This window comes from Pseudorca crassidens, chromosome 9 (assembly GCF_039906515.1).
Source record: "Pseudorca crassidens isolate mPseCra1 chromosome 9, mPseCra1.hap1, whole genome shotgun sequence".
NCBI lineage: Eukaryota > Metazoa > Chordata > Mammalia > Artiodactyla > Delphinidae > Pseudorca > Pseudorca crassidens.
The window spans coordinates 3,756,791-3,778,789 of record NC_090304.1 but is presented as its reverse complement, the minus strand read 5'-3'; the positions used below and the strand labels follow the sequence as shown (position 1 = coordinate 3,778,789).

The window sequence follows — 21,999 nt, the reverse complement described above, 5'->3', positions numbered from 1 at the left end:
ATGGACGCCTCACCGTACGCCCCACAGCGGGCACTGTTATCAAGCCCATTGTACACACGTGGAGACTGAGTCTGGCAGGCAGGTGGGGGGGGGGGGCGCGGGCCCATGCCCAAGCTCATACCTGCTTCGAGCCATGGTAGATCCAGGGTCCATCGCTCACCTGCTGCCTCTGGGCTCCTCTACAGGAATGTGTTTGTCTAACACTGTGTCATTAAAACAAGTGTTTGAAGGGAGAAGCTCAAACACCTGCTTGCGCCCTGGCCTGGGTTCCCTCTTCACTACCTGCGATTTCTGCTGCACTGCCCTCTGGGCTCTGAATTTTGGGGGGATGGTCTTGTCTCCTTGGCCCCCTCGTATGGCTGCTGGGGTCAAGGCCATCTCTTCATGTCTTTTGTACCCTGGACCAGGTTTGGCCCACAGCTTGTCCTCATGTGGGTGGGAAGCCACACCCCTAACCCCAGTCGATCTTGGGGTCAGAAGTCCTGCATCGAGGTTTCTGCTGTATATTAACCAGTCACCTGACTCCTCAGGGTCTCAGTTTACCCATCGGTGTGAAGGAGTGCGTTATCTCTGCGCTGAGGGCTTGCGGGTGGGATGAAAGGAGATGCCCCAAGCATACCCAGCACCTGACACCAGGTAGACACCGCGTTACGTCTGTGTGATGTAGTTGGCACGTCAGCCAGGAGAACTATTATTGGGTACCTTGAAGGGAAGGGATGGGAACCTGGCAGGACCCACTGCTGTCCACATGGCTGGTATAGAGAGGGAGGGCTGCAGGAGCACAGCTGCAAAGGAGGGGCCCTCGGTTTTCTTCCTGCCTCTGCCCAGTCCAGTAGCAGGTGAGTTTTCACGCTGCTCAAGATGCCTGATTCTGAGCTGAGACCTCAGGACTGCCCCCAGCTCAGCATGAGCCTTCCCATCGCCTGTCCTACTGGCTAAGCCTGAACGTCACAGCTCCGCTCCTTTGCTGCAGAGCAAAGGCGTGGCAAACTCGGAGCCCGAGAGCCCAGGCAATAGGGCATGGTGGGGTCTGTGGCCCAGCAGAGAAGGCACGCCCAAACCTTGACAAATGGATTGACACTCCTCAGCTCCAGCCTCCTGGTGCCACAGTTTCTGATTTTTAAAGGAGAAGCAGGAAACTCATGATTTTATATAAAATGCCTGCATTTCTTAAACATAGCCGAGCACAACAAGCCTTGTCTATGTACTATCTCCACTCCTTGGCCTCCAGGGTGTGACCTCAGGTCCAGTCTCGGTCCTGGTCAACCTACAGATACCCCTGGGAGAGGGCCCTTGTATCTATCTTAAGACATTTAACAGTAAAATTCTAGAGCAAGGATGCCTGGGTTTAAATACCAGCTGCCTAGCTGTGTGACCTTGGACAAATTACTTAACCTCTCTGTGCCTCCATTTCCTCATCCATAACATGGCAATACAAGTTTTGCTGTAATCATCAGACTTATTACGACTATAGTTGTCATTCCCGTAAAGAAAATCAAATATCTGTGCAGAACGTCGGTCAAGTACGGTGGTTAAGTGTCGACTCTGGGGTCAAATAGAATTCGGTTCAAATCCCACTCCTGCTGCTAACCTGAAGTTGACCTTGGGCAGAGCATTTAATCCTCTGAGTCTCTGTCCTCATTTGCAAGAGTGAGTGGAAATCACTCCTACTGCATGGCGTTGTTTTGAGGTTTTGTGTAACTGGTGTCACTAAATCACTAGCACAGAGCCTGGTGCAGGCTGAGTCCTCATTAAAAGGTAACAGTTATCACACTGCAGGCTGGTGAGTGGAGGGAGGGGGAGGTCCAGGAGGTAGAGGTGTGGGTCGGTGAGCCTAGGAATGGGGAGACATGGGGAGGCTGAGACAGGGAAGGTTAACAGGCCAGCTTCCCTGCTGTGCATGGAGCCAGCCCTCCTCCCCCACTCAGCCCAAGGTCTCAAAGGAGGCCTTGCCATGGGCAGGCAGAGGAGGCCGGAGAGAGACAGCTGTCAGAACACAGTGAAGGAGAGACAGGCCTTCCAGAACTGGTGGCGGTGTGGGAATGGGCCCCAGCCAAGGGCCTCCACTACAGTGACCCAGGGACACGTTGAAAGAGACAGGAGGAAGCATCCTCACACCTTCCTTCTTAGGAAGCGGTGCAGGCTGCAGATGGGCCTGCCCCACCAGCCATATGTGTCTGCTGAGAGTACATTTGTATCACAGGGAACTACATTTCCCAGGCTCCCTTGCTGTTCCATTTCCTGGAAGGCTCAGCCAATGAGAAGCCCTGATGGGGGACTCAGAAGGCGGGAGAGAAGTCAGGGTATTTCTCCTCTTCTTCCTCTGCTTCCTGGGGCACCTCTGGCAACGGTTTTGCCTTCTCCCTGGCTCTACCTCCCTCCAGAAAGCCCTTCCTCCATGATCCTAGCTTTTTCTGGGCAGCTCCAGTTTCTGGCTCTGGGGACACCACCTCCCATGGTCCCGCCACCCCTCGATAGGCAGCAGCTTCCTGCTATCGCTAATCTCTGGGGGGTCTCACCATCCGCTGCTTGTCTTCTCAGCTCTTCCATTGTCTATGTGGCCAAGTCCCAGGATTAAATTACCCCAGTCCGAAAGACCTAAGAGCTTCCCGTTTCCTGGCTGGACCTGGTTGGTACCGTAGCTAATACTTGATGGGCAGATACCCGTTATGCGCAGATCTGTGCAAGCTCGGAGGCCCTGTTCTCACCTCGCCTTAATGGGGAGCTGGGCATGTTCTCTGAGCCAGGAGGGGAGTCAGATTCAGACCCATCTCTTGCCAGGTCCAACGCCTGTATTCTTTCCTGGCGAAGGATGACATTGGAGAATTTGCACTAAAGTCCTCATTGAATGTCTATCTTGACACTGCCACTTATCAGATAAGCCATCTAATTCCGCCGAGCCTCAGTTTTCTCACCTGTAAAATGAGGAAAATTATAGCAGCTCCCTCCTATGATTACTATGAGGTTTAAATGAGATTAATACTTCACGTGATAGCTCTTTCAACAGTGCCTGGCACATAGCAGCTCAAGAATCCGGAGCTCTGGTTAGCTTTATGGCCACCCTTATCACCACTCCAACCTTCAGCCTCTGCTGATTTTCCCTTGTGGGTGGGAAGAATTAATGATAAATGTTTCAGTCAGTGGTATCTCCATTTGCAAGTGTCTACTCATAAAAGCCATTCATTCATTCAGTGAGCTCTCTTGAGGCACCTGTTTGTGCCTGACCCTGGGCTCTCCATGGGGGACCCAGACGACAAGGCCCCATCCCTGCCCCACACCCCAGAAGGGCCACGAGACATGGGACAGGGATCACAATGGAAGGTGGCATGAACAGCATGAGCAGGAGAGGTCCCAAGAGGAGTTGGTTTCTTTCCTGACACTGAGGGGGATGATTGGAGGCTTCCTGGAGGAGGTGGCATTTGAAATATGCTTAGTCTGTTGGGAACACAAAGCAGGATGTAGCAGCTAAGAGTGCAGCTCTAAAGTCAGGCCACCTGCAGGGGTTTGAAACTTGAGTGAGTGACCTTGGCTCCCCTTTCACTCTTTCTGACCCCACCTGTGACTTGGGGTCCCCAAGATCGATGGAGCAGGATGGTTAAGAGCAAGAGCTCTGGGACCAGCCTGCCCAGCCCCTCACCGGCTGGCAGAACAACCTTGTCTGGGACTCGGTTTCCCTGTGCCTCAGTTTCTTCAACTGTAAAGTAAGCAATAGGGACTTCCCTGGTGGTGCAGTGGATAAGACTCTGTGCTCCCAGTGTAGGGGGCCCGGGTTCGATCCCTGCCCAGGGAACTAGATCCCACAGGCAAGCTGCAACTAAGAGTTTGTATGCCACAACTAAGGAGCCGGCGAGCCGCAACTAAGGAGCCCACGTGCTGTAACTAAGGAGTCCGCCTGCTGCAACTAAGACCCAGATAAATAAATAAACCAAATAAATAAGTTTTTTTTTTTAAATGAGCAATAGATGATCCCTGCCTCGGGGGTCAGTGGGAGAGCTGAACAGTTTAATTCATGTGAAGTTCTTGGTCCAGCACTTGTCGCCCTCACTTACCGGATGGTGCGGAAGGGGAGAATGCTTTCATGGCATCTGAGGTCGTGGGGCCTCTGAGCCCCTAACTTCCTGGCTTTCCTCCCTACCCGCAGCCGCCACCTTCATGGAGCACTGGAAGCGGAAACAGATGCGGCTCAATTACCGCTGGGACCTCACAGGCTTCGAGGAGGAGGAGGTGAGTGGGCTTGGCGCCTGCGCCCCGGCCCCCCCCCCCCGCGTGTCCCCCCCGGCCCCCACCCTGTTGCTTCTGGGAGGCTCACGCGGAAGCCCTGGTCCTAAAGCCCAGGCGAGGCTGCTCCCTGCCTGCCTCTCAGTTCCCATCCCTGCTGTTTGAATCCCCCGCAGTTGCCGGGGCAACCGTATGATGTCTGTTCTAGTGTTTTTGGTCTCCATGCTCACATGGACGCACCACCCAGCAGCATGGCTGGGGACTCAGGCCAAGGCTCACCATGCTGACCTCATCCTGTCTGGGGGCAGCACCGCGGGTCTGGGGAGGCGATCACCGCCACCCATGAGGCTGAGTCCCCAGAGGCAGCCGTGAGGCTTTGCCCCGGGTGCCAAACCCACGATCCTCAGAGCCAGCTCTTGGCCTGCAGTCGGACATGGCTGAGAAGTGGGGCAGATCCTTCGCTAATAGAGGGCAGCCACGTACTGGGCATCTGCGTGCACCAAAGAGAGGGGCATTCGGGATCGAATGGGCACCGCGATGGCGGGTGGACACCCCTCCCCGGGGTTGCTCAGGAGAAACTTTGCCACTGCCCCATCCCGAATTACCAGCTCCAGCCAGAATCCCCGTGATATGAGTGGGAATAAAAAGGAACAAGACCTCCCAAATAGCAGAGCCATTAGGTGTGGCCACAATGACCACGGCTTCATGTTATGAAATCTTTCGCTCAGTTTTTTGAAAGAGAAACTGCTCATCCATTTTCACTGTGATGTGAAAATCTCTTCCATCATCTTTTTAAACATCCCTATTATTATATTTCCCCACACACGCACTCCCTCGAAGACTGGATCACTTTTCAGTCAAATGTGTAGCTGAGAATGCCCTGTGCAGGCTCTGTATTGTCAACAGACAAGGTGCTAGTTTGCTGGAAGAGGCACCAGCTTAGTGGAGACGAGACGGCCTCTGGGACCAGGCTGTCCTTGCACCACCCTCGCTGTGTGACCTGGGGCAAGTTGCTTAACCTTTCTGTGCCTCAGTGTCCTCACCTCTCAAACAGGGGTGGAGGAGTAGGGTTTGAGGGGGTCTCCCTGGGTCAGCAGATATAAAGCACTTCAAGCAGGGCCTGGCACCAGCAGGTGTCCCTTAACCCATCTCCCACCTCCGGGTTCACCCTCTTCCCCAGTGGGTCTCATCGTCCTGTTTCACAAATGGCGGGACCGAGGCTGATGCAAAGAGAGACACGCGGCTCCTTAGGGGCAGAGACAGGCGTGGAACTGCATCCCCCATGACAGGCCCTGGGTCGCCTGTCTGCCAGAGCGTGTTCTAAAGATTCAAATAGAATAAAAAGCAGAGCGTTGTCTTGTTATTTTGGAAGTAGATTTAGAACATCCCTTTTCATGATGTCCCTGGGGTTGGGGCAGTTCGATCCCTTGGGGACCCGTCCCGTGAACTCTTCAACCTGAGGGGTCAGACCCTAGATGGTGGGGTGGCGATCAGAGCCACTGGGCACGGGTCCCCAGTGACCCTGAATGAGTCCCCGAAAGCAAGCCTCCCACGGCTGGCCAGGGCCTCTTCTGGGGTTAATCACCCGACACGAAGGGGCCCCCTCTCCACGACATGACCCCAGGTGTCCGCTCTCGGAGCAGAAGGAAGCCCGTACCCAGTCCTCTGGCCTGTGTGTTCCTTCCCTGAGTCTAAGACAGTTCAGCCCAGCACTCCCTCGGGAGTTACCTAGACCATGTGACCTGCAGAAGCAGCAACACACGGTCCCCCTAAAGTAGCGTCAGCCTTTAGTGGGTCCTCCTCATGCACCCACGTCTAACTACCTTCATCCAGGTTCTTAAGTATATCATCTTTAGCAGACGTAGCCTGTTTCTTAAAAAAACAACGCAAGTAATGAAATCTTTTTGTTTTTGTTTTACGTTTCTGGTTCCCGGAAGGAGGCTGTCAAGGTTTGGAATTTTTTGTCACTCCTCTGTCTTCCGGTAGCCTGTCTCCCTGGGAGAGGGACCTTCTCACACACCTGATCCGTCTGTTTCTGCTGAGTGGTTCCCTGCAGCTCTTCCATGGCGGGCAGGGGTCTCCGTTTCCTCTCCCACCTCTGGGTCTCTCTTAACCCCTGTTCTTCTGTTCCAGTGCCCTTCGCTGATCTGCTCTGGGCTCCCCCGAGGTCTGGTGCCTCTGGTCTGCCCCCGCTTTGCTGACACTTCCTGCCATCTCTTCTGACCCCCACGGCTCCAGATAGGATATTCTCAGGGGTCAGTTCATGGCTGGGTGTTCAGAGTGAGTTTCCTGCAGGATGGGCTGCAGCCTGGTGCAGACTGACCTGCCTGCAGGACACAGAGCCCGATTCTGTGGCCTTCCCAGTGGGCTAGGGTTCCCCACAAGGTGGAGAATCCTGGGTGAACTGCATACAATGAGTTCTAAATTGGAAATGGTACAAACAGCCAGCTAGGAACTGGCCCCAAAGGGTGTCCAAGGGAATGTCTGGGCTGATTTTGCCATGCGTGCTCCTGTTCAGGGTCTCAAACTCACAAAATTAACAAAGGCTCCCCGCTGACTTGGTTTCTTTCGCAGGATCATCCCAGAGCCGAATATGAGGCCAGAGTTTTGGAGAAGTCTCTTAGGAAAGAATCCAAAAGCAAAGAGGTATGGTGGCCGCTGCCAGTTGGCTTTCCCAGCAGTAAAACATTCTACATGCATCAACATTTCAGACCAGGGATCGGCAAGCACTGTGTAGTTGGGGGGCCGGCCCCCAGACAGGGCCAGATAGTAAATATTTTAGACCCTGCAGGCCTCTGTCATAGCAACTCAACTCTGCCATTGTAGGATAAAAACAGCCATAGACAACAGGTAAACAAATGGGTCTGGCTGTGTTCCAATAAAACTTTATTTATAAAACAAGCAAGGGGCCGATTTGTCAAACCTGCTAGAGTAGAGATCTACCTTTTTGATCTATCCTGAGGGTGATCTCAAACTTCAGCCAACATTTCAACATCAAGAACCGAGTAGCTTTGCAGCTTTTTTGCTCTGGGTGGTCATTATGTCCAGCCCTCCAGTTCTACATTGAATGATGGTTGCCCAACAGGGTCCCTGAGCTGCTGGCCAGTTCCTTGTCTCACTCACAGACCGTGAGAATGAGAGAGAGAAGTGCTTTTGTGATGTTCCTGAAGCCGTCACCTTTTTTTTTTTTTTTATAACAAATGCCTTTCTTTTTCCTCAAAACCTCTCATTCAAATTGGCAGTCATGTTTGCAGCCTGAATTCTCACAAACCTCTGGGGGTGCTTGGTTATTTTTTTAACGGAGGTTTTTTATATGACATGGGACAAGCACAGAGCCCCCGGGCCCTTGTCCACCTCTCACTGAGGCTGGAAAGTCAAGTCTTGAAGGGATGGGGAACGATTGCAGGACACTCTTCCCGGATCCCGGTGTTCTGCGTCACATCTGCACCCTCGGCCTCTAGGAGTGATCAGAGCAAACCCCTGCATCGATCTTTTCTTGTCATTGTGTCCCATGGACAGAGTTTGCTGGTACAGAGTGGTTGGGGGTCCCAATTATCAAAAGTCCTCTCTGGAGGGGCAAAGTGGGTGCAGCAAAACCCCCTCTCAGGCCCCAGTTCCCGTAACAGAGCAAAAAGTCCAGCTCAGTCCTCCTGCAGCCAGAAAGCGGGTGCACTTCCCTGAACTCAGAGTCTGAGAGGGACCGAGGGTGCAGAGAAAATAACCACAAAAGCGTGAGTCCTCACCCCAAATGAGGAGACTGGCCTTTTAACTTAACACATCAGAACGCATGTCCCGAGCACGTTGCCTTCCGCGCGGCCGCCCTGTGGCCTTGAACCAAGGGCTCCAACAGCCCCGCATGGGCTGCGTCCCCTCTCCTAAAGGGAGAGGCGTGGTCGCCGCTGCTCTGAAGCCCCCAGGCCCCCATGGTGAGCCACCACGACCCGCGTGCAGTGCAGCATCCTCGCCCCCCGACAGTCCGCCCCACGGCTTTACGGTGGCCCCTCGTAGCGTGAACGTGGATGGGATTTCATTCCTTCCTAAGGAAAAAAGGGCTCAGTGGCCCGTGTCACATCCACTTAAGTCAGGGGCTCGACCAAGCCCGAGTGCCGGGCCTGGGCAGCCATGTCAGATTCCCGGTCACTGACCCGAGCTCTTTGATCACAAGAGCAACAAAGGTCGGGGTTCACTTCTGCCAGCCTCTGATGGTGACGCCAGGCCCTGAATGCCTCCGTGGGCCACACCCTCTCTTGATTTTCCCCTCCATTTCCCTGGCTCCCAACTTCGTGGTTTTAATTTTTCCCCCAGCTATGGTACCGAATTTGTTTAGGAAAGAAAAGATCCGCCCCTTCGTTGCCGTGTTAGGATTCCGAGAGTGGCTTCCTTCACGCTCGCGTAAAATGCTCAGGGTCACCCTCGCCTTTGCATAAGGCGCACCGTCTGAATTGCGGCCACCGTCTGGTGAGAGGGGCCCCAAGGAGCCCACCGAGCTTCCAGGCTGCAGTTTTCATTTCCATTACCTTTGTGGCAGCCTTTCTTTTAGAATGTGGGTCTCTGCCATCTCTGATGGGTTTAAGATGCCCAGAGCCTGAATCAGCCCCAGCCACCGGCACAGCCAGGGGTGTGCTGGCTGCCCAGGGGGCCGACGGGAGCCTGGGTGGCGGTCTCACCCCACGGTGCTCTCTTGTTTCCTCCACCCACCCCAGAAGCGCCGGCACCTTCCAGAGGAGCCAGCGAACAAATGGAGGCAGAGGGTTAAGACAGCCATGGCGGGGGTGAAACTGGTACATGTCACGTCGGGCCGTCGCGAGGCTTGAGTGTTTGCAGATGACCGAAGTCCACTGTGTTTTCCTCAACCGACTCTGACTGCTGTATTATCCTTTTAACATTCACACCCACGTTGCTTTGCCTTCCTTCGGTACCCACGGGCTGTGACGTGTGTTGAGGTGTCTCTGCATGGCTGTGGTGGGTTTGTGGGGGGAGCTCGGCTGTCTCTGGAGCTTGTGAAACGTGCCTGTCACAGCTGCCTGCCAGTGGTCCCTGGTCTCATTAACACGCATGCCACCTGCCCTGGAATGCGTGGCCTCGGGTGTCATGCCTGCCAGCATTCTTTGACCTCGTCCATGCATTTTTTCCTGTTCAAAATCCACCCCATTCTTGAAACATCCCAGGTTAGCAACAAGCGTCCACTTCAGGTCCCTCCAGACCCTGCTGTCCCTGTGCCAGAGCCTTCGGACCACGTGTCCCCGCTCTCCGCCGTTGCTACGTGGCGGGCAGCGTTTGAACTTAGAGTGCTGGTGGCTTGTTTCAACTTGCTCTGCAAAGGAAAATTACTATTATGGTCTGGGTGGCGAAGGAAAACAGCTTAGATCTTCTGGCCTTGGAAATGAGACCTTCAGCCACGAAAAGGAGTCCAGGCTTCTCCCAGACGGGGGTCTGATCATCCAATTTAGAAAAGCCTCTGGCACCATCACACCCCGTACACAGAGGACTCACTTTTTTAGACAACTATTATTTCTATCATTTCGTAGCAGCATTTCATCGGGAATAAGGCCCCGGATGCCAGATGTTTGCATTCGCTCATCATCATTTTTTTTAACCGTGTTTCTGTTGTCCAAGTTGTTCACGCCCATATATATGTGCACACACACATCTTTCCGCTGGGATGGTCCTCACCGCTGACCCAGCCCTGTTCATGTTGCAGACAGACAAGGTGAAGCTGACCTGGAAAGACCGGTTCCCAGCCTACTTCACCAATTTGGTCTCCATCATCTTCATGGTGAGCTCTGGGAGGTAAAGGAGGGAGGTGTACCAAGGTGTGCGGTGCTCACCTGGATGGGGCCAGCCATCCACGTGGCAGCTGTGTTCATCCCAGGCTAGGCAGGGTGGTGGGGGGATTCCACCAGCCCCCTAAACTGGGGAGGGGCCAGGGTTCTGCAGTGACCCCCAGGGGGCTTCCCAAGCCCTGGGGCCCGTGCGGTGGTTCCCTTTGGTCCCTGACACACATCTTTCGTTCTGAGAGTGACGCATATAAGTAACTAGTCGTTCAAACCTAGGAGTTCGCAGGTATTATTTAAGACAAAACGGAGGGCTTTTGAAGAAAACCAGTAAGTGAAGAACACACAGGACAAAAATCAGGACGATGCCACTCAGGTGACGGAGGGCCGGTGACGCCAGGTTCATCCGGACACTGCTGATTTGAATGAATTGCCAACACTGTGACCGGCTCTATTAGGGGCTTTTAATCCCCAGTTAATTGGGCTGCATCCCTGGAAGGCCTCAGGCCCATGCTAGCCGTGCTTTCATTCCCCCCACAATGGGTCAGGGCCACCTGTGGTCACTGTAGCGATGACCTTGCTATCAAGGTCATCCGCATGGCTGCTGCGTACCAAGGGCTGGGCTGTGCCCAGTGGCCTGAGGGCCTCACACCTGCCTGTCCCCCTCCTGCTGCTGAGGAAATGGAGGCCAGAGGTCTCACCCCCTCCCCAGGCCAGAGGCCAGGCAGACAGTCTGCCCTGAGACACCCCCCGCCCTTCCGTATGAACTTGGAGACACACGGGTGGACTTGCCTTGGTCTTCCACTGGGGGTGGCATCTGAGGCCCCCTAACCTGAATAGTTGGAAGCAGAGGGAGGACTCCGTTTCCCCTAACACTCTCTCACACGGCAAGAAGGACGTCTCTGAGGTAAAGAAATGTGTGGTGGGGACCCCCAAGACCACAGATTGGGAGCCACTGGGGGGTGGGGGGAGGGCCGTTGGGCTGTCAGGATGACTGGGTGGCAGTGGGCCCAGCCGTGTTTTGAGGGTCCTGGAGCACACTCCCCAAATAGCACAGGAGTGCTGGCGGGGTGATGTAGGATGACGTGGTCCCTGCCTGGAGCATCCACGGGGCTCACCCGACGGGGGACGGGGTGCGGGAAATGGAAGACTGAGACACCAAGGCTCAGCCCCTCCTGGCAGAGAAGAAGCGATGTCAGCACAAAAGGTCCAGCGAGGGCGTGACAGGAGGTGGGAGGCTGTGGGCCCTTCTGCGCCACGGCAAGTTCGGGCAAGAGCCCTCGTGGTACGGGTCACTTCCTTGAATAGTCTTCAGGGGGTTTTGAGTTTCTCTCGTAATAAGGATCAAGATGGTGGGCAGTGGAGGGCTGGTCCGGCACCTCCGTCAGGTTTCTCTGGCCTTCTGCACACCTGTCCTGTGCCTGTGTCCCTCTTGGTCACAACATGGCTGCCCCACCTCCAATATCACCTCCACTTTCCAGGCAGGAGGAAGGGGAAGGAGACAGAGGCCAGCGGAGGCAACCCCTCTTTGAATGTGCTTTCCCAGAAGGCCTGCCCACACCTCTGCTTGCACCTGGCCCCCCCTGTCTGCAGAGAGGCGGGGAAATGGGCACATTGTCACTGCCGCAAAGGTGGGACAGCGGGTTAGGGAACTGGCTGGCCCTTGAGGTCCTGGGGACCCCATCACCGATGAACCGGTTTTGTCCTGCACTCGGGAGCTTCGTTCTCCGAACAAATAGCAGTCGAGCACCTACAAGGTGCCCCCGTGCTCCGACCCTGGAGATGCTCGTATGAACACAGTGGCCAAACCCTGGCCCTCACAGCCCTTTCCTTCCAGAGGGGGCATTGCACCCAGGAGGGGACACAGCTATAGAGCTTGTCATGGGGGTACACCGGCCCTCTGACAGGGAAAGGCCGGTGCACCCCCATGACACCTTGCTGAGTCACCCTGCAGGCCTGGCGCCCGTCCGCACCTCCACACGCAGGCAGGAGGGACGTTCCAGAGCCCAGGGCGGTGCCTTCCCCTGGGAGGGGCCTCTTGGCAGGAGTGAGAGATTTTCCCAGGAAAGCCTGCATTCCAGGAGCTGGGAGCTGGCAGCTGGCGGGGAGAGGTACCCACACCTCACCACAGGGCCCCCCCACTTCATCGGGACGTTCCCCGGGCATGTGTGGTCACCGTTCAGTCGCCCGCAGATATGGACAGCTACAGAGTTACTGGCCCGAAATTTACAGTAAGAGCTTCCTGGGAGATGCCCGTCGCTGTGGCCTCCCTCTGGGGTGAAGCAGCCACAGCCCTTCCAAGCTGCAATCAGAGGCACACAGCATGGCTCAGTGCCCCTCCAGGGCTGTCCTGGGAGCCTCGAGGGGCCGTTCTGGCAGGGCTGGGCCGCCCTGCACAGCCTCAGCGGGAGTGACATGCCCAGGACCCTGGACACACAGAGGGTGCCGTGTAGTCGGGCTCGGGTGACAGCCCTGCACAACTGCCCTCCATTCAGTGTCCCCTCGGCACTGGGATTTGCAGGCATCCTCACTGTTAGGACAGGACAGAGTGAGGACAAGGTCTTCCAGGGCGAGTCAGGGCCTTGGAGGGTAAGGAAGACGAGCCCAGGCAGACACACGGCTCCACACAGAACAGACTTGTCATCCTAGCCTAGCCCGGCCTCTCAAGCGACCGCCAGTCCAAGTTTCAGGGAATGTTCTGGTCCCACAGTGGTTTGGGCAAGATGAGGGTCTCGTTCCCAGGGACAAGCCGAAGGGTGTGGGTGGCTCCTGGCGAGGTTGGGAGAAGGGACCCCATCCATCTGTCCCAGCCAGGCCTGCAGCGTTGCCGGTGGGACCAGACCATCCCACGCCCCACCCACCTCTTGCAATAGCATGGAGAACGTCACTGCTTCCACTCAGGGTCATCCAGGCTGGGAGGAAGCCCCCCCTGTAGTCAGCCTGCCATCACACAAGCCAGGCAGCTTCTGGGGTTGCAGCGACCCTAAGTCGTGTCGGGGACAGTGGGCAAGACGTCACGATGCCCCATAGCGAGTGGCAGAACCTTGCCCTCCAAGCTTGGTAGGCACACCTGGAAAATCCCAGTTCACGCGCTGGGTGACCTGGCCTGGTGGCGCAACCTCTCTGAACATGTCTCCTCTTCTATAAAACAGAACCTAGCCACTCATTAATCTGTGAAGTGAGCACCCATAAAGCCATGGCACTTGGTGGGTGACAAGAAACACCCATCTTGGTTTTGCAGCGGAAGTGCTCCTGGGTGGGGGGACAGCTGGGCCCAGGGAGCCGGGGGAGGTTCCGATGGGCCCAAGGGGACCCAGCCAAGAGCATCCCCTCCTCCCTCCGCAGATCGCAGTGACCTTCGCCATCGTCCTCGGCGTCATCATCTACAGAATCTCTACGGCCGCCGCCTTAGCCATGAACTCCTCCCCCTCCGTGCGGTCCAACATCCGGGTCACTGTCACGGCCACGGCGGTCATCATCAACTTGGTGGTCATCATCCTCCTGGACGAGGTGTACGGCTGCATAGCCAGGTGGCTCACCAAGATCGGTGAGTGCCCCGGCCAAGCCCTGGAGCCAGGCGGCCCCAGGTCGCCTCCCTCCGGCTGTGGGGCCTTGGGCTGGTCACTCACCCTCTCTGAGCCTCACTGCTGTGACAGCTGAGGGAAGTGGTCAGCCTGGCCCGGAGCAGTGGCTCAGCAGCGCGTGTCTCACTCCTTCTAGAGGTTCCAAAGACGGAGAAGAGCTTCGAGGAGAGGCTGATCTTCAAGGCTTTCCTGCTGAAGTTCGTGAATTCCTACACCCCCATCTTTTACGTGGCATTCTTCAAAGGCCGGTAGGGGCTTCTTCAGTGACTGAAACACACTGCTTTTCCGCAGTCCAGTAGAAGGCTCCCCTCCCTCATCTCTCTTCAGGTGGGAGGCACCTGGGCCCAGGGCAGAGCAGTCAGTGTGGCTCCCACTGCCGCCGAGTTTGGGGAGAGGCCTGGCTCCCACTGGGCCCCCAGGGAGCAGGGTCCCCTGGGAAGCAGGGACCCTAGACGTTGGGGACGCCAGGCAGCAGGGACCCTGGGAAGCAGGAACCCTAGACATCGGGGAGCCCAGGGAATAAGGACCCTGGAAAGCAGGGACCCCAGGGAACAGGGACCCCAAGCAGCAGGGACCCGGGAAGCAGGGACCCTAGACATTGAGGAGCTCAGGGAACAGAACCCTGGGAAGCAGAGATGCCGGGCGGCAAGCTCCAGGGTTCCCCCAGTGCGGGGGATGAGGGCTGCAGGGGAAGATATAGGAAGGGCAGCCGCTGGTGCTCCAGGGGTTCCCCCAGCGCGGGGGATGAGGGCTGCAGGGGAAGATATGGGAAGGGCAGCCGCTGGTGTTCCAGGGGTTCCCCCAGCGCGGGGGATGAGGGCTGCAGGGGAAGATATGGGAAGGGCAGCCGCTGGTGCTCCAGGGGTTCCCCCAGTGCGGGGGATGAGGGCTGCAGGAGCTCCAGGGTTCCCCCAGTGCGGGGGATGACGGCTGCAGGGGAAGATATAGGAAGGGCAGCCGCTGGTGTTCCAGGGGTTCCCACAGCGCGGGGGATGAGGGATGCAGGAGAAGATATGGGAAGGGCAGCCGCTGGTGTTCCAGGCTGGTGGGGGGGTGAACCCCATGCCCTGACCCTCTGGAGCCGTCCTGGGTTTATCGGGGCCTGTGGCCCACCCATCAAGACTCCCCACCACCCCTCCGCCTAGAGGCTGGCAGGGCTGATCCCAGAACCCCTTCGGAAGTCACCTTCCTTGGCATGATGTGATTTATAAGTACCACTCCACCCTGGGGTCCTGCAGCTGGGCCGAGGTGCCCAGGCCCCGCTGAGAGCACCCACATCGGAGCAGGCTCTCAGAGGCCCCCTACTCCCTCATCCCACAGGAGGCTGAGAGGCGGCCGCAGGGACCACCCGCACCCCAGCCGGTCCACAGTCCCCAGCGTGGTTCCGTGACCCTGCCATGGCGGGTAGCGCCCTCTGCCCTTAGGCTGCTGTACCTTCTTCCCTTCCTGGGCTCCTCCCCTCTATCTGCCCTTCAGCCTCTTGGTTTCCTGTTGAAGCTGTGTTTTCTTACCCACCTGTTGGTTTGGGAATCACAAACGTTCGACCAACAGAAAACCCCTGTGGGTGATTCTTAGTCGGTGACACGGGCGGAGGGAAGAGCCTGTGAGACACCGGAGGCTCTGACCTGGGGAATCATGACACGGCCCAGTCCCCACCTGGGGGTCTCCCCGAGCCCGCTCTCCCCTCTCTGAATGACCCCCAATTGTTGCAGGTTTGTCGGACGCCCAGGCGACTACGTGTACATTTTCCGTTCTTTCCGGATGGAAGAGGTAACGAGATCGTACGCGCTGCTCCGCTTTCTTGGTTCCGTCCTCACAGCAAACCTGACGGTTCCCTGCCCTGAGAGACCCCTGCTCTGTTCTCCAGCTGCAGGGATGGGGCTTCGATCTCCTTTGGCCTGTCCATGTAGGATTACCCTAAAAGGAGAACGTGTCTTCAGGGTCATGGAAGCCAAAAAGTTACACCCGCTTTTTTTTTTTTTTCTTTTTCTGTAAGACCTTGAATGTTTTTCTCTTTGGTTAAGATGAATTAGTGAGGCAAAAACAGGACTCAGCTACGCTTCTTTTTCTTTAACATTGAAATGCCCACCTCTCTCCCCGCCAAGCGGCATGCTGGTGACCTTGGGCTTCTGCTCAGCGATTCCGGCCACTCCAGGTCTGGTGAGTTGTCCAGCTGCCTTCTGCCGCTGAGTCCTGGCCCCCAGACTTGCTCCGTCAGCTCCGTCAGACCAAGCCAGGCTTCAGGTCTCAGGGAAACCAGTCCAGATTTCCAACTTCCAGAATAATTCAGCATATCGGAAAAGAAGGCTCTTTTTTATCAGGGTCTTCTTGATAAAGATTCTGTGAAACAGGGTGGGGAGGATTGGGGTGGGCTTCAGGTACAGGGTCATCTGGCTGCCTGGGGCACAGTCTAGAAGGTCAACCACCTAAATGCCGACCCCTGGACATCCCAAGACATAGGCCTCATCCGCAGTAAGGGATGTTTGCAAGAAGCCCACGACGTGCTTCCCCACTATACAACACATCATTTACATAGATGACACCCTGTTAAGCTCTTTAATGGTTGGAGAAGTTGGGGAAATGCCTTTGTGGAGTAGAATAAAGTGGGGGACGTCTTTGTTTTTTTTTAATGAGATTGATGGCTGTCCCAGATAAATTATTTGGTAATGGTATATAAAGTTTTGCTCAGGACTCAGAGAGGAGTGAGCTGTGCCCCAGAGTGTCACCCAGTGTCCCTTGAGTTCCCTTCACTTGGACAAGTTAAGCTTCTGATGGCCTGCCCGGCCCCCGGTACAAACCCACAGGGCATTAGGCCTCCGAGGGGTGGCCGGCTCCCTCACCCCGCGGCTGCCCAGCTGCACGGCCCTAGCCTGCATGGCCCTGGGGCAGGAGCAGCCCTGAGACCCAGCCCCGCCGCTGCCTACTCCCTGGCAGTGTGCTCCGCTCTGAGCCTTGCTGCAGCCCCGAGAGCCTGTTGGCCGGGTTGTACTCGCTTCCCAGAGCTGCTGTAACAAGATACCACAGACCGGGTCGCTTAAAACAGCAGCGATTTATTCTCTTATGGGTCCAGAGGCCAGAAGTCCAAACTCAAGGTGTCCGCAGGGCTACGCTCACTCCGAAGGTTCCAGGGAGGGTTCCTCCAGGCCTCTCTCCCAGCTCTGGCGGCCGCGGGCGATCCTTGGCCTCGCCCTGCTCATCGATGGGCCTCTCCAATCTCTGCCTGGTCTTCACGGGGCCTCCTCCCCTCAGTGTGCCTGTGTGTTTCCTCCTCTTATCAGGACACCGGCAATCGGAGCAGGGTCCGCCCTATGCCAGCGCGACCTCATCTTAACTCGGTCACATCTGCAAAGACCCTATTTCCAAATAAGGTTCCATTCCAAGGTTCCGGGGGTTCGATGTGGAGGACACGAGGGCCGACCTCCCCTCGCTGGGAGCTGGGGTGGTCTCTCCCGGTAGGCGGGGCGGGGGCGGGGGCTGACGCCCGTTCTCTGCCGCAGTGCGCCCCGGGGGGCTGCCTGATGGAGCTGTGTATCCAGCTGAGCATCATCATGCTGGGGAAGCAGCTGATCCAGAACAACCTGTTTGAGATCGGCATCCCGTGAGTAGCATCCGCTTCAGGTCACGGCGGAGCAAGGGGGAGATCGGGGCCCTGGGGCGCTCGGGAGGCCCTTGCAGTAGTCTGGGTGACAGGTGATGCGGGGCCTGGACCAGGGTGGGGGCACCGGAAACAGGGAGGTGGTGAGGACACGGGAGGAAGATGGGCAGTAGCCACCCCTAGTGGACGAGGCCAGGATGACCCCTGCTCCCAACTGGCTGAGGATGCAGGGTACCCACAGGTGGCCCCAAACCCACATGCCAGCCTCCATGGTCCAAGGCAGCCAAGTCTGCTTGGGGCCGGCCAGACCCCTGACACCTGAGGGACCCTCCCTGGCCTCCGTTTCCTCATGTCACAAACAGAGCAGTGATGCTTGCCCCCTGCCCCTGGGGAAAACGGCAAAGGAAATCATCAACAGAGGGGTCATCGCCAAGATGTTAGTTCAGGATTGAGAACGCGCGAGGGCTCAGAGAATTGGCAAAACAGCTTGGAGGTGCCAGACCCCCGAGCCCACCTCCCTGGAAACCCAACCGAGGTGACGTCGTGTGTCTTTCAGGAAAATGAAGAAGTTCATCCGTTACCTGAGGCTGAGGCACCAGAGCCCCTCTGACCACGACGAGTACGTGAAGAAGAAGCAGCGGTACGAGGTGGATTACACGCTGGAGCCCTTCGCGGGCCTCACCCCGGAGTACATGGAGATGAGTGAGTGACGGGAGAACCCTGTCCTGGGAGACGGGGCAGGACGGAAAAGGGCCAGCTGGCCGCCGGGGGCTCGCTGCGGTCCCTGCACGGAGCGGGACACACCCAGGACTCAGCCGTGTCACCTGCAGCTGTGCCGCTGGATGGGAGGATGCCCAGAGGCGGCACATGACTCCCAGGAGTGGGGCGAGAGAGAGAGGGGACAGGCCAGGTGTGGCCTGCGTGGCAGCCACCTGGAGCCTCCCTGACCCCACCTCCTACCTCTCCCTCCACTTGGGCCACGCTGGCCTCCTTGCTGTTACCCAAACTCACAGAGGCCACGCCTGCCAAGGGGCCTTTGCGCTGGCTGTGCCCTGCCCGTAACGCTTTCCCCTGGTATGAGCGTCACTCCCTCTCCCCCTTCCTGCAGGGCTCTGCTCGGAATGTCCCCCACCAGAGCGGTCTTCCCCACCGCAGGGTTTAAAAGGGGCAGGCTCTCCCCCTGCTTTCTGGTTCTCACCACAGCCGGTACCTTTAGCGCCCAACCCTTTCTCATCCCTCCGCCATCTGCCTGTCCCGTAGAATCAAAGCCCCACGAAAGCAGGTCTTTTTTCTTCACTGCTGTGCCCCCTGCCCCAGCACAGGCCCAGGTATACAGCGGGTGCTCAGTGTGTGCTCCCCGAATGAATGGACGAGTGAAGGCTGACGCTTACGCACAGGGGCCCCAGTGTCGTGCCCCCAACCGCCATGGACAGCTTATCTTAAATGCTGGGGGACTTCCCTGGCGGTCCAGTGGCTAAGACTCTGGGCTTCCACGGCCGGGGCCCCGGGTTTGATCCCTGGCCGGAGAACTAAGATTCCTCAAGCCTCGCAGTGCAGCAAAAAAAAAAAAAATTCAATGCTGGTTCCCAGGCCCAATCCTGGTCTGCACGGAGTGGGACCCAGGACTCTGCGTTTTAACAGGCACCTGGGCAAACCAGCCAGGGACTGGTCTGCAGGGTGGGCTGGTCAGGGGTGGGGTGGCCTTGGGTTTCAGGAGCGGTTCTGTTTAATTGTACCGTGGGTGCGTCCCTCCCTCTGTTGGCAGAGTTGGTCCCAGTAAGTCACTCCCAGCTTCCCGGACGCCAGTGCCATAACACTCTGAGACTTAAGACAAGGAGATGGTGTGGCGTCTGGGTGACATCGTCCCGGAATCAAATCCAGGCTGAACCGGAGGCAGACAGGCAGCTCCCCGCCCTGTGGGTGCCGCCTCCCCAGGCCTGCCCTCTGCCCGGCTGTTAATGCTCATCGTGGGGCCTGGGAGGAGGGTCTCCACTGCCTGACCCCGTGGGCGGACGGACACCGAGAACAGCAGCCTATGATCCGCTGAGAGACTGCAGTCGGTCGTTTCCCCAGATTTTAACTTTTTTTTAAGTTTATTATTTTTTTTTTTTTGGCTGCGTTGGGTCTTCGTTGCTGCGCGCAGGCTTTCTCTAGTTGCGGCGAGCGGGTGCTTCTCTTGTTGTGGAACACCGGCTCTAGATGTGCGGGCTTCAGTAGTTGCAGCGCGTGGGCTTAGTAGTTGTGGTGCACGGGCTTAGCTGCTCCGCGGCATGTGGGATCTTCCCGGACCAGGGCTCGAACCCATGTCCCCCGCATTGGCAGGCGGATTCTTAACCGCCTGGGAATGCCACCAGGGAAGTCCCCAGATTTTAATCTTTATGGTGGCTGGAGAGTCCTGGATCCTCTGGGGTTTAGTGAAATGAAATTCCTGGGGGAGGCGCCTCCTGCCCCCCCACGGAGCAGCCGTCCTGTGCCTGGCGTCTCCTCCAGGCCGACTCGGGCTGGGATGGGGTAGGTGGAAGAAAAGGCCCAGTGGGCAGGACCCAGCCGCGCCTCCTGCTGCTCTCCCCACTGCTGTCCCTGCAAGGGGAGGCAGTGTCACTCGGGAGTCGGGGAACCCGCAGCCTCGGGGCTCAGCAGCCCCCTGGCCCCAACGCCGAGCTTATCCGGTGGCCTCCATCCCGTCCATCATCTCCAGAGCCTTCAGGCGAGGCCAGCATGCACAGAAGCATCGCGCGGAGCCCCCGTGGGGCACGTGAGGGGCCAGGGACGTGGCTCTGGGACGAGGGATCACACAGAGCCTCCAGGCACCCCGCCGCGCTAACAGTGGTCACGCTCAGCCCGCTGGGCCCGGGGCCACATTCTGCCGGCTTCCCTGTTTCCCGCCTGGCACCGAGCGCCCTTGGGCGAGGTCCGGCTGTGCAGTCCCTGAGCCAGCTTCCTCCACTCACTTCCGTTCAGCACCCTCTCCCCGACCTGCCCCGCCGGCCCATGATGAGCAGAAGGAGGGACAGTGAGGCAGGGAGGCAGAGGGGCGAGATTGTCCAGACAGTGGGCGGCGGTCCCCGACCGGCTCCCCGGGGCCCGACGGAGGGGGGCGCTGGGGGCTGTTGGAGACGCAGTGATGCTCGCGGGCCCGCCAGGTCCTAGGAAGCACGAGGGCACCGTCCCGGCCCGCACACAGGGTGACTGAGGCTGGGCCTTTGTGCTCACGGGCACCTTTTTCCCGTTAACTGGTGATTTTTAAGATCAGACATATGATAAGTGAGTACACGGCCTTTATTCAAGAGACAAGACTCAGGTCCAGAGCAAAACTTGGAACCTTGCCCACAGCTCCCTCCCGGGCTGGGCGTGTCCGAGATCCCCTCTTACACATGGGAGGCAGGGCCCATCCGACCCGGGGGCGTGGGGCGGGGGTCCTGCCATCCCGGGACAGGGACAGTGCATGCTGACCGCCGTCCCCTCCTCTCTGCAGTCATCCAGTTCGGCTTTGTCACCCTGTTCGTTGCGTCCTTCCCGCTGGCCCCGCTCTTTGCGCTGCTGAACAACATCATTGAGATACGCCTGGACGCCAAGAAGTTCATCACCGAGCTCCGAAGGCCGGTGGCCGTCAGAGCCAAGGACATCGGTGAGTGCCCTGGGCGCTGGGGTTGGAGGACATACTGGGCTTTGGGAAGCTCCCCGGAAGCCAGAGGCAGAGCTAGCAAAGTGGGGTCCCGGGCTCCTCACTGCACCTGCCCTGGGGACAGGGTCAGAGATGGGGCGGGGGGTGAGGATGCAGGGCCTCCAGGCCCCTCTCCACCCCACCCCGAACTGCCAACTCCTGAGATGTGTGGGCTGCAGAGAACACTTGGGAAGGAGCTCGTGGCTCGGATATCAGAGCTGCTCCCCGGTGTGCTGCTCCAGGAGGCCCACAAGGTACATTCCCTCTGGTGGCCCTCAGCACCCCTGCCCCTCCCCGGCTGTCTGCGTGGCCCCAGAGCACAGAGCCAGACCAGCTCATAGTAGCTGCTCAGCAGTGCCTTCCTACAGAGGGTATCGTTTAGTCATTTAACGTTCACAGAAGAGTAAAGGAAGGAGGGAGCCCCCTCCCAGCAATGAAGGAAGAGCATCGTGTCACCTGCCTGTTGGGTCAGGGCCGAGAGCAGCCTGGGCTTTTTAACCCCAAGTCACTAAGGCGCTCCTCATCCACGTGGAAGAGGGGCTTGGGGTTGGGGGACGTTTAACACCAGCATAAGGACTAACTTTCGAATAGTCAAAGGTGTCAAAAGTGGAACCGACATCCTTGTGGAGTGGTGAGCTCCCCGTCACCAGAGGCATTTAAGCATATGTGGGTGCCCGTCTGTCCAGGAGTGGAGGGATCTAGTAGGCAGGGCTCAGAGCCCCATGCACGCCTTTGCCACAGCTAGCCCCCACCAGCAAGGACGATTCTCATCGTATCTTAAAGGGAATCAACTTAATCCAGAACCCAATTTTCAGGGTGAAAACAAAAAAGTCTTTATTGGGATTTTATCTTGAAATGAGATGGAAAATTACAAAATATATTTGTTTTATCTCCTATTGAACACAATTTTAGTTACAACAGCACCTGTGCTAGTTCTGTGCTGGTTCCTAGAACAAACAAGATTGAATTGTGTGTTAGGGATGTTATCTGTCATTTTACCAAAATAAGGTTTGCACACCAGCGAGATAGATCTTTGGGTTGGGCTTTTTTTTTTAAATAAATTTATTTATTTTTATTTATTTTTTGCTACGTTGGGTCTTCGTTGCTGCGCACGGGCTTTCTCTAGGTGTGGCGAGCGGGGGCTACTCTTCGTTGCGGTGCACG

At 57.3% G+C, this 21,999-nt stretch overlaps 1 protein-coding gene across 7 annotated transcripts in view; it reads left to right on the top strand.

The window, feature by feature from the left end:
• ANO1 (anoctamin 1) overlaps positions 1–21,999 on the top strand; it is a 161,906-nt gene that overhangs the window by 124,054 nt on the left and 15,853 nt on the right. For 4 of the 7 annotated variants that reach the window (XM_067747989.1, XM_067747990.1, XM_067747992.1 and 1 more), the window contains 11 exons: positions 4,142–4,224; positions 6,156–6,167; positions 6,793–6,864; positions 8,922–8,999; positions 9,920–9,994; positions 13,338–13,539; positions 13,713–13,824; positions 15,289–15,346; positions 17,074–17,174; positions 17,728–17,873; positions 20,647–20,799. In XM_067747989.1, coding sequence (XP_067604090.1) covers positions 4,142–4,224; positions 6,156–6,167; positions 6,793–6,864; positions 8,922–8,999; positions 9,920–9,994; positions 13,338–13,539; positions 13,713–13,824; positions 15,289–15,346; positions 17,074–17,174; positions 17,728–17,873; positions 20,647–20,799 — 1,092 coding nt within the window. The remainder of the gene's footprint in view (positions 1–4,141; positions 4,225–6,155; positions 6,168–6,792; positions 6,865–8,921; positions 9,000–9,919; positions 9,995–13,337; positions 13,540–13,712; positions 13,825–15,288; positions 15,347–17,073; positions 17,175–17,727; positions 17,874–20,646; positions 20,800–21,999) is intronic. The other 3 variants (XM_067747991.1, XM_067747993.1, XM_067747994.1) reach the window with 3 other exon arrangements.